This window comes from Schistocerca gregaria, chromosome 4 (genome assembly GCF_023897955.1).
Source record: "Schistocerca gregaria isolate iqSchGreg1 chromosome 4, iqSchGreg1.2, whole genome shotgun sequence".
NCBI lineage: Eukaryota > Metazoa > Arthropoda > Insecta > Orthoptera > Acrididae > Schistocerca > Schistocerca gregaria.
In genome coordinates, this window is record NC_064923.1 from 443,086,007 (window position 1) to 443,098,449 (window position 12,443).

At 36.8% G+C, this 12,443-nt stretch overlaps 1 protein-coding gene across 1 annotated transcript in view; it reads right to left on the reverse strand.

Annotated features, from left to right (window-relative positions):
- The window catches only part of LOC126268072 (translation initiation factor eIF-2B subunit beta), a 70,587-nt gene that overhangs the window by 40,810 nt on the left and 17,334 nt on the right, over nucleotides 1–12,443 (reverse strand). Inside the window, exons 3-4 of the mRNA XM_049973510.1 lie at nucleotides 8,215–8,344; nucleotides 126–274 (exon numbers count right to left, since the gene is read on the reverse strand). Of these exons, the coding sequence (XP_049829467.1) occupies nucleotides 126–274; nucleotides 8,215–8,344 (279 nt within the window). The remainder of the gene's footprint in view (nucleotides 1–125; nucleotides 275–8,214; nucleotides 8,345–12,443) is intronic.

Below are 12,443 nucleotides of genomic sequence, written 5' to 3' on the forward strand. Positions count from 1 at the left end.
TCTTAAAGCTTGAGGTGTTTCCAACAGCCCATCTCAGTACTAACATAATAATACAACGCACCAGTCCATAAGGATTAACATGAGAATTTTGGCTTGGGGTCAAAATTATGGGTGCAAATACTTACCTAGTTTCAAGTTCAACTTGAAACTCACTGATATGTTCAAGAATTGCGGATTTTAGCTGTGGAATATGTTTGCTGTAATCATCATCATCACCCTCTGATGTAACTATCTTATGAAGAGATTCTTGGGGATCAACCTCCTCTTGTTTGTTCTGGAAACATGACATAAAGCATTCTTGAACGCAGCATAATCTCTATTACAAAAAAAAATGTTGCACAGTAAATGCACCTGGTTCAATATTAACAAAGAAAAAAGTCAGTCTCCAGCTTCATAAAAATCTTATTGGATTCATTTAGCTGGTTTCAACACATTAATCTGTCAACTTCAACAGTTCAAAATAATTTATCATTAGAACCACAATATGTCTACATTAAAGAATCAATAAATCAAGTCACATCACAAAAGAATACATAATATATGTGATGACGAGCAAGCAACAGATTTTCAAATTACAAATCATACACAATATATGCAACCAAACCAATGTCTACTAACATACTTACAACTTGAAGAGAATTTATAATGTCTACATACGAAGTATGAGTGCTAGTGTTCATAAAATCTTAATAACAGTATGCTTAGTGGGAGCACTAGTATTCAATGAACTTTATAATATCATATAAAATATTTAACATAAGCATATAAAAGACAATTAAACCTTGGATTAAGTGTAGTACAATCACAGAAGTATTAAAACAGCATTACTTGTAAAGGGAGCTGAACAAAGGAAACTAAAACATTCTACTTTATTATCAGCCAATATTGGTGCCAAGGACAAATGGAGAAGCACTGACTTTTCAGTATCTTGGGCACAAGACCGGCTGCTGGATACGAGTTCTCAGAAGTGGAAGTATGTGAGCTAAACGCATGTTACAATGCCATGGTGTGGAGATTGCTGACTGAAGATTGAGAGTGATGTGTAGAACCAATGCCTGTACCTCATATAAATGCTGGCTAGAACCTAGTACATGAAACTTAGTACAACTTGGTAGGCATTTCAACCAATTAGCATCTTGCAGCCACACATTAAACAAAGTTGTAGTCCATGGCTACGACAAGAAATCAAATCAAAAACAAAAAAACCCATGTTACATTAAAAACCACTGGTACACACTGACTTCAGGCAATAAAATCATCACACAGATTTACTTGAAAAAATGTGAACAAGCCAGTTCATAATGTGTAACTAACACAACAACAGTCTGACATTAAGTAAGTTACTTTAAATCATTTACCAGAGGATGCCATATAATGGGCAAATACTGCAAATTGAATCTTTTACAAGGATTTGAAATTTGTAAACATTCCCAACTTAACTCTAAGGATTGGCTGACTGATCAGCCCACACTGAAGAACAGATTGTTCTTTGATTCTACAACTTTTCTGCTATGCCTCCAATTATATATTAATGGTTTGCAGCAAAGCATCACATGCTGAACAATGTAAAATCACATAATGTGCATTGTTCAGTTCATACATTTTAGACAGAGAGAGCAGAAATTTTCAAATACATTGGCCAATAAGAAGATGATGATGTTGTGGGCTTCAGTCCAGAGACTGATTTGATGCAGCTCTCCATGCTACTCTATCCTGTGCAAGCTTCTTCATCTCCCAGTACCTATTGCAACCTAAATCCTTCTGAATCTGCTTAGTGTATTCATCTCTTGCTCCCTCTACGACTTTTACCCTCCACGCTGCCCTCCAATACCAAATTGGTGATCCCTTGATGCCTCAGAATATGCCCTACCAACCGATCCCTTCTTCTAGTCAAGTTGTGCAAAAAATTTCTCTTCTCTCCAATTCTATTCAGTACCTCCTCATTAGTTATGCGATTTACCCATCTAATCTTCACCATTCTTCTGTAGCACCACATTTCGAAAGCTTCTATTCTCTTCTTGTCTAAACTATTTATTGTCCACGTTTCACTTCCATACATGGCTACACTCCATACAAATACTTTCAGAAACAACTTCCTGACACTTAAATTTATACTCGATGTTAACAAATTTCTCTTCTTCAGACATGCTTTCCTTGCCATTGCCAGTCTACATTTTAAATCCTCTCTACTTCGACCACCATCAGTTATTTTGATCCCCAAACAGAAAAACTCAATTACTACTTTAAGGGTCTCATTTCCTAATCTAATTCCCACAGCATCACCCAAATTAATTCACCTACATTCCATTATCCTCGTTTTGCTTTTGTTGATGTTCATCTTATATCCTCCTTTCAAGACATTGTCCATTCCATTCAACTGCTCTTCTAGGTCCTTTGCAGTCTGACAGTTATAATTTCATCAGCAAACCTCAAAGTTTTTATTTATTCTCCATGGATTTTAATTCCTACTCTGAATTTTTCTTTTGTTTCCTTTACTGCTTGCTCAATATACAGATTGAATAACATCGGGGATAGGCTACAACCCTGTCTCATTCCCTTCCCAACCACTGCTTCCCTTTCATGCCCCTCGACTCTTATAACTGCCATCTGGTTTCTGTACAAACTGTAAATAGCCTTTTGCTTCCTGTATTTGACCCCTACCACCTTCAGAATCTGAAAGAGAGTATTCCAATCAACATTGTCAAAAGCTACAAAAGTCTACAAATGCTAGGAACATAGGTTTGCTTTTCCTTAATCTATTTTGTAAGATAAGTCATAGGGTGAGTATTGCCTCACGTGTTCCAACATTTCTACAGAATCCAAACTGATCTTCCCTGAGGTCAGCTTCTACCAGTTTTACCATTCATCTGTAAAGAATTCCATTTAGTATTTTGCAGACGTGGCTTATTAAGCTGATAGTTCAGTAATTTTCACATCTGTTAACACCTGCTTTCTTTGGGATTGAAATTATTATATTCTTCTTGAAGTCTGAGGGAATTTCACCTGTCTCATACATCTTGCTCACTAGATGGTAGAGTTTTGTTAGGTCTGGCTCTCCCAAGGCTTTCGGCAGTTCTAATGGAATGTTGTCTACTCCTGGGGCCTTGTTTCAACTTAGGTCTTTCAGTGCTCTGTCAAACTCTTCATGCAGTATCATATCTCCTATTTCATCTTCATCTACATCCTCTTCCATTTCCATAATATTGTCCTCAAGTATGACGCCCTTGTATAGACCCTCTATATACTCCTTCCACCTTTCTGCTTTCCCTTCTTTGCTTAGAACTCGGTTTCCATCTCAGCTTTTGATATTCATGCAAGTGGTTCTCTTTTCGCCAAAGGCCTCTATAATTTTCCTGTAGGCATTATCTACCTTACCCTTAGTGATATGTGCCTCTACATCCTTAGATTTGTCCTCTGACCATCCCTGCTTAGCCATTTTGCACTTCCTGTCGATCTCATTTCTGAGACATTTGTATTCCTTTTTGCCTGCTTCATTTACTGCATTTTTGTATTTTCTCCTTTCATCAATTAAATTCAGTATATCTTCTGTTACACAATGATTTCTATTAGCCCTCCTCTTTTTACCTTCTTGATCCTCTGCTGCCTTCACTATTTCATCTCTCAAAGCTACCCGTTCTTCTTCTATTGTATTTATTTCCCCCTTTCTTATCAGTCGTTCCCTAATGCTCTCTCTGAAACTCTCTACAACCTTTGGTTCTTTCAGTTTATCCATGTCCCATCTCCTCAAATTCCCACCTCTTTGCAGTCTCTTCAGTTTTAATCTACAGTTCATAACTAACAGATTATGGTCAGAGTCCACATCTGCCCCTGGAAATGTCTTACAACTTAAAACCGGTTTCCTGAATCTCTGTCTTACCATTGTATAATCTATCTGAGATCTTCCAGTATCTCCAGGCTTCTTCCACATATACAACCTTCTTTCATGATTCTTGAACCACGTGTTAGCTATGATTAAGTTATGTTCTGTGCACAATTCTACCACGCGGCTTCCTCTTTCTTTCCTTACTCCCATTCCATATTCACCTACGTTTCCTTCTCATCCTTTTCCTAGTATCGAGTTCCAGTCACTCATGACTATTAAATTTTTGTCTCCCTTCACTATCTGAATAATTTCTTTTATCTCATCATACATTTCATCAATCTCTTCATCATCTGCAGAGGTAGTTGGCATATAAACTTGAACTACTGTGGTAGGCATGGGCTTCGTATCTATCTTGGCCACAATAATGTGTACACTATGCTATTTGTAGTAGTTTACCTGCATTCCTATTTTCCTATTCATTATTAAACCTACTCCTGCATCACTCCTATTTGATTTTGTGTTTATAACCCTGTATTCAGCTGACCGGAAGTCTTGTTTCTCCTGACACCTAACTGCTCTAATTCCCACTATATCTAACTTTAATCTATCCATTTCCTTTTTTAAATTTTATAACCTACCTGCCCGAATAATGGATCTGACATTCCACACTCCGATCTGTAGAACGTCAGTTTTCTTTCTCCTGATAACAACGTCCTCCTGAGCAGAACTTGCCCGGAGATCCGAATGGGGGACTATTTTACCCAAGAGGACGCCATCATCATTTAACCATACAGTAAAGTGCATGCCCTTGGGAAAAATTAAGCTGCAGTTTCCCCTTGCTTTCAGCTGTTCACAGTACCAGCAGAGCAACGTGTTTTGGATAGTGTTACAAGGCCAAATCAGTCTATCATCCATACTGTTGCCCCTGAAACTACTCAAAAGGCTAGGGAACCACACGTTTGTCTGGCTTCTCAACAGATACCCCTCCGTTGCGGTTGCACTTACGTTATCGCTATCTGTATCACTGAGGCACGCAAGCCTCCCCTCCAATGGCAAGATCCATGGCTCATAGATGGGAAGAAGATATTGGTTTCAAAATATATGTCAGAGTAATATTGTAATGTCTTACATTCAAATAAACACCTCACTTTGCATGTTCTTTAGTATTCATATTCTCTGATATATACTTCAATAAGCGACAACTCTTTATGAGGCAAAACACAATCATCAGTTACATACTCATATAGAAACATTTACTGTCTTATTATTCAACTTAAATCTTTCACTGTTTGGGAATACTTTCATGTTATTATCGACTCATTTTCCTAGTAAGCACGCCAAAATGTTGAAAGAATCTATAAATCAAAATGTTATGTCACAGTGATGTTTCACTGCAATAGTTTTAGTAAATGTATTATACATTTCCATGCTTGCTGCAATCACTGAAAATGTTGTGGATTTTTTAATTATTTTATTATGCTCACTTTCTTCCATCTGCTCACTTAGGTTCATTCATTTCATTTTCCACCACCAGCTTAAACTTCAACAAATAATCATCACTCCCCAAAGTTCATCTTCAATAGATGTTATTTCATTATCATGTGGAGTCTTTTTTGTTGTTTTCACTCATACATCTACACTCATACTCTGCAAATCATTGTGCAATGCATAGCAGTGTGTGGCAGAGGGTACTTTCAATACCATCATCTGATCCCTCCAACCCTGTTCCACTCGAGAATAGTGCATCATTAGGGCTTCTTCCTGTTCCATTCACGTACTGAGAAGAGAGAGAGAGAGGGGAAAAAAAGTACCATTGTGTTTGTGTGTTGTGTTTTTGTTGAATCCTATTGTTTCTCCATGGGAGGGGGAAGGGGGAGCTTCTACACGTAGTGTTTTATGCGAGACAGACATGGATATCAAAGAACGTCTAAATAAATTCTCAGATGAAGACTTTGATGACAGGGATAATGACCCTGATTTCAAGATATTTAGTGATCACAACACTAATTTGGAGCAGGGAACTGAAAGCAAAGATGATGTTACAGCTGATGACAGTGGAGCAGGTTAGTTCCTCAGTAATAACCTGTTTTCAATAGAGAAAATAGCAGTCACCAGTTAACATAAGAATAAGACAGCAAAACATCATCTTGCAGCTTCCTGAACTGCATAGACTTTGGAAAGCCTCTAAGAAAACACTGCTGTTTTAGAGGTATGGCATCTGTCTGTTCTTTACCCAAGATATTTTAGATGAAATCATTTTATGGACAAATATGAAAATATCTTAACTTAGATCCCAGTACACTAATGATCACTTATGTTATCTACAAGATGTTGATGTCACTGAATTGAAGGTACTAATTTGTCTTAATTTGTCTATTAGTGTATTCGGCCATTGACAAATCCAGGAACGAATCAGTTTACAGCTGGTCTGCAACCGACTGAACAGGCAGAGATGTTTTCTGATGCACTGTTAGCAAAGAAAGATTTCTCTTTTTATTGTCTGCACTGTGATTGACAACAAGATGACCATGAGGAAAGAAAGAAAGTAAACAAGTCAGCAGCAATTTCACAAATATTTCTACATTACATCCAAAACAGTCAACTTTACTACTTTACTAGGTGCAACTGTGTGTGTCGATGGAATGCATATACCTTTCTGTGGAAGATGAGGGTTTAGAACCCATATGCCAAACAATCCGGCAAAACACGGCTTCAAAATTCAGCGCTTGATTGATGCTCATACAAATTACTTGTATAACACATATATTTATTCCGGAAAAGGCAGCAATGGTCACACCCTTCTAGTGTTCCCATACACTCTGTTCTTTGACTATGAAACCTACTGAAAATATGCAGAGAAATATTTCATGTGACAACTGGTACTTGTCAGTAAAACTAGACAATGAACTTTTTTATTTAAAAAGTGAATTCCACGCTCTCTGCAGTAAATAATTACCTTAACTCTGAAAAACCTGAGATCATCATGTTTTATAACACGACAAAAAGTGGCATTGACTGTCTCAACCAAAAGTGTGCAGCTTATTCATCAAGTTGCTGGGCAAGAAAATGGTCTTTGGTCATTTTCTTCACAGTGGTGGATGTTGCTTTTGGTGTGAATTCTTACGTTGCACACGAAACTTATCCAAAGGTAGAAGTAAAGGCCAGATGGATCTTCTTGAAGACTGCAGCAAGAGGCATTACTGAGCCTCATACGAAGCATAGACTTTCTATTTGATGCTTGCCATGAAAGTTAAGTGACACCATCAGAAGAATATTTGACATAAGGGAGGAACACCAGACACTGACAGAAGAATTTGAAAAACAAAAAAACATGTTCCCTTTACCTCTGCATTATGAAGAAGACAACAAGATATATGTGTCAACTGTGTGGTGTTCCAATTTGTTAGGAGTCCGTCAAAGCAGGTTGTGTGAAATGCACGAAGTTGAAAGTGATTAAAATATGATTCAGAACCTCATGACAATACAAAATTACTTGTTCATTTAAAATTAAAATGGCTAAAGTTTCTCCCTTTGTAGAATTATGGAACACAATAGTCAATCTACTTTGAAAAAAGTCAGATCTAACTTTTCACATGATTTCTCACAAAAGAAATGTGTTTGTCCACATAGTTATGTTGTGAGGTGAGTGAATAGAGAGATAGCTATCTACTGTTATTTTTAGAACACAGTAATAAAAATATACTATACATTTTGCTGTGCTTTAATTGTCCAGGTATTTTAAATTCTGATTTGTTAAAAAAAAAATCACAAAGCTTACTCCCAAGAAGTGTTATGAACAGGAAGTGATGTAAACATACAGTCAGCAGACCACTGGTTCTGTATAAACAGAATGGAAAGGTGGCCCAACAGATCCCTCCATAGTAATTATGTTCCTGTCAACATGCATAGTAGCCAAGGGTTAAAAGGAGTTTCCCACATATTAAAGATATGCACCAAATGTATACATTGATGCAATTTGAATAAAACTGCACTCAGATATAAGAAAAAATCAAATTTGATGAAAGTTTTTTGATAGCTCCACCAATGTGCACAGAGACTTCACACCAAGAGGCTATAATAAATCATGCATTTGAATGTATAGTTACTGACTTTTAATCTGCGCACACAGCTAGACCATACGCACGTGACTCCTCTCCCCTCTCGCACCTCAAGCAAGACAATGCCCCATTAATTATGCGGTTACCAGAACCTACCTAAAAAGTAAGTAATATCATTTCATCTAACCTGTAGCTATATTTGTGTGCTTCAAATTATTTTATCTTTTCAAAAGTGAAGCTACAATTTAAGACTGCATTTCCCAACATTAAGTTACAGCCATGTATACTAATTCAGTGTGTTAATATTAAACAAAGTGATGGATACTTACATACCTGTTGTGCTGAGATATATTCTTCTCGGATGATTTTTAAAATTCTTCTCACCATGTTATCAACAGAAGCATGAAGGGGCAAAGAGTTTGATAAACTTCGACCACCTTCTTTGATAATGCTCAGTAACTCCCTGAGATCAATGAAAACCAATAAAAACACGGGAAACAAATAATATAACAAAATGTCAAAAATGTTTCACGAATTCAGTGTCATTAACACTAACTTTTGCAGAAATCTATATCTATCTATCCATCTGTATCAACAAATTATAAATAAAGTCCCCAGCCACAATTTTTGTCTGTACATTCAGGCTAATCTTGTGAGCTACTGTTGGGATATTGGCATGATTTTCACAAACAGAACAGACTGGCCCACAAGGAAGGATTATGTATATCACTCCATATTATAAAAGAAACAAAGTCTTCTTGCTGCGGATTCTTACAAGGAGAGGTCGCCAGCTGGAGGATCGACTTTTTGAAACCAAATACATGGTGATGTATGTTAAGACCCCAGGTATCATAGCTTGTAGCCATCCACCCTGGTGGGCCCTCATTTGCAACTGACAAAAATAATAATAATAATAATAATAATAATAATAATAATAATTCGGAATTTTTTGTGATGCTCAATAACTTTAAAAAAGTCAAAGTACATAGTCTGGTTGCATGGTGCAATGGACAGGATGATAGCTACACAGGTAAGAGGTTGTGGCTTTGAACCTTGTCAGCTGCAGTATTTTTTTTTTTTAATATTTATCGAAAAGACTGATCATTATTTTTATTCAATTAATTGGTTTGAATGTTATTTTTATTTCTATTCTTTTGACGCATTATTTTAACTTCCATATGAACTTTCTTTCATTTTTTGTTATATTATTCTTTTTCCAACTGAAATTTTTGTGACTATGAATCAAATTATATTTATCTGTTCTAACACCCAATTATTTGAAAATTCTGATCTATCAGTTAAAGAAACACAAGACCAAGCAACCTATTTATAATGATTGTACAGTGGTGTGAAAAATGCTTTTTATGTTACCAGATGTGCAATTTTTTTGCATGGTAACCATCATACAAACATTTAAAACAAAACTGCACTACGGACAAAATAACATACATGTTAAGTGAAGTATAACACAATTCAAACAAAGTGAGATATAGATATAATTAACACAATAATGTGGACAAATAAGCAGGATGTTAAAACAAAATCAATTAAATCAAAATTAATACATATAATTAATTAAAAACAGACGAACAAATATTTCAAATGGAAAAAAAAGAATGATAGGAAGAAAAAGGAGAGCACATGAAGAAGTTGATATTATGATTAAAATGATGTGACAAAGGAATGGAAATAAAAAATTACATTTAAATCAATCAGTTGAATAAAAATGACAATCAAAGTAATTTCAATAAAGATTTAAAAATAAAAGAAATTAGTGCACTACAACCTTCTGCATGTGAAGATAAAATCCTATCCATTACATCACACAACCAGACTATTTGCTGCAACTTTTTTTAATGCTATTGAGTCCCACACTGGATTTTCTGGATTGAACGTTATGGCTGCAGCATATGATACCTGGGATCTTAACCAACATAAAATGTATAGATTATTTCAAAAAGTCGATCCCACTGCTGGGGACCTCTCCCTGTTAGTACTATCTGTGTGAACATGGTACAGGCTGCTAGTTAATGACAAGATACAAAATGTTAACAAAAACTAAACTTTAGATGCAAAAAAAACAAAACCGCACAATTCATTAATTTTATTATAAGTGATCAGAAGATGGAGAAGCTGACGGATCCACAGTGCATCCTCTTGCCTTGGGAGTGGAAAACTGTCCGCAAAAACAGAATTACTAACAATCAAAAACTTTGGAATGCAGAGGCCATTAGAAATCATACAGGCTCATACACTGAACTTCTGTTACTAAAAAAATAAAAATAAAAAAAAAAATATGAGGATTCAGTCTTAAAGTGGAGATAACTTAGGGGATGAACTGTACCCAAACAAGTCAGCAAAAGTCAATGAACTACTCCATAATAATTTGATTTGGAGTGTTCAATACACGAAAGTATACATCAAAAAACTGAAGTGTAAGAAAATCTGGCAGAACAATAAGTGCAAAGAATGCAAATATTATGCGAACATTCACAAACATTGTTGAATCCCCAGCCAAAAGTACGAAAGACTTAAAGAGAAACAGTGAATGGCCCCCTCAAGAGCACATTTCCTTTTCTCTGAAAATAATTATAACAGTCTAGATCGCATGGCACATTTATTGAAAGGCGAATGGTTTTGATCATCACATAATTTTCTTCTGCCCTACAGCCATTTTGATGAACAATGGTTGCCAATGAAGCAGAATTGCTGCATGGCAATAGTAAACTGATCCTCCTCTTGACTATCATCATTTAGTGGTTCCTGCTCCATACACAATTCCTATCCTTCAGAATAGGTGTAAGTCTCAAGATGACCATGTGGTGGTCAAAACTGGTCATTTTTAAATAGATGTGCTTTATGATCTAAACTGTTATAATTTTTTTTAAGGATTGTATTTGGATCACTGATATCTCTAGTAACATTTTCAGAAGTAATTAATAGAGTTAATGTTGTGTAGGGAATTTGGACCCACACAAAAGTAGATCATTTTATGGGATGAAAGGGATAAGTACTCCTCCTTGTGTTATCCAATTCACATGAAAATACGTGTCGCATGGGACAACTAGGATGAAATGAAAGCATTCACCCAAGCCAAGTTGTGACCTGATCCAAGGGGTGCGTGGCACATGGGAAGTTTCCTGAATGGAGCCTCAGGGATACTAGGCACCCTCATTAATTGTACATTGGTATGGGGATCATGGGCATGGGCTAATGTACCCCCAAGTCTCATGGGACAAAAACGTACAACACAGTAACTAATCTAAAAACTAAGAGACTTGATGATACCTACAATATCCAAACACTGGGCACTGAACCAATGTAAACAGTTTCCACAACTGGGTTGGGAAGCAGACTGTTCACAGAAGTGGAAAATATCACTGAGATGCTGGACCAGATTTAAGATCAAAGCCCTGTCTAGGGCACAAAGGAGGGAACTTCAATAAAACAAAGAGAAAAAGAACACAAAGAATTGCTTCCTAGGAACATATGGAGAGTATTAAAATGTCTTGAACCTACGACCTCAAAGAAAAGACTGCCTCAGAGTGAAGCGGCTAAACAGACCCCTCCCACTTCCAAGACAAGGAGTAAGAGAATGACGAAGGAGTTTGTTATTCCTACATCCCAAGATAACCAGATCCAGCAAAAGTTTAGGCAGAAAAAAATGGCAGCAGACAAGGTGCATTCAAGTTGTAACAGTTCCAATTTTTTTTCCTTGCAAAGCAATCACATGAAAATTGTAACACTTTTTGACAAAATCTCACTGTACCTGTACATATTTTTCACAACAGCGATGCCATCATTTCATGAAGACTGGGCATGCTTCTCTACGAATTTGGTTTGATCGCTGGAAAACTGCTTATGCAATATCGACATGGCTACTGAATGTGCGACCTCAGAGAGTCTCTTTCATTGTTCAAAACAGCCAAAAGTCACTAGAAGCCATGTCAGCGGAATAGGGAGCACAAGAAATCACTATCGTTGTCCCAAAGAAACTGCAAATATCACATTTGTTTGATGCACTGGTGTATTGTCTTTTGGTGAAACAGCAAACGTGCAGCCTTTTCCAGCTAATTTTCTTGCAATGCTGGAAGGAGCTTGTTCTTCAAAACATCTTAGTAGGACACACCTGTCACTGTAGTGCCCTTTGGAATGCAATGAGTAAGAATCCCAGAACATGGCCACCATCATTATCTCAGCACTGGCACTTACTCAAAAATTTTTGGAATTGATGAGTGTGTGCACTTCCACTGAGCTGACTGGTACTTTGTCTCAGGATCGATTCAGTGCCTGGCAACATGCCAAGCAAGCAAACTTGTGGTCTTCTTGTCAGCACTCATGGCACCCACCTGGAGGACATTTTTCACATTTTAGGTCTTCATGCTGGTTTGTGTGCACAGGTCCCACAGAAACGCCAACTTCAAAGCCGATGTGTTCCACAGACATTTGGTATTCCTCCATAACAACTTTTTCCACTCGTGGCATCATGTCATCAGACTGACTAGTGCGAGGCCAAGATTGTCTTGGTTTGTTGTCACATTATGTGCTGCCTTTTTTGAACT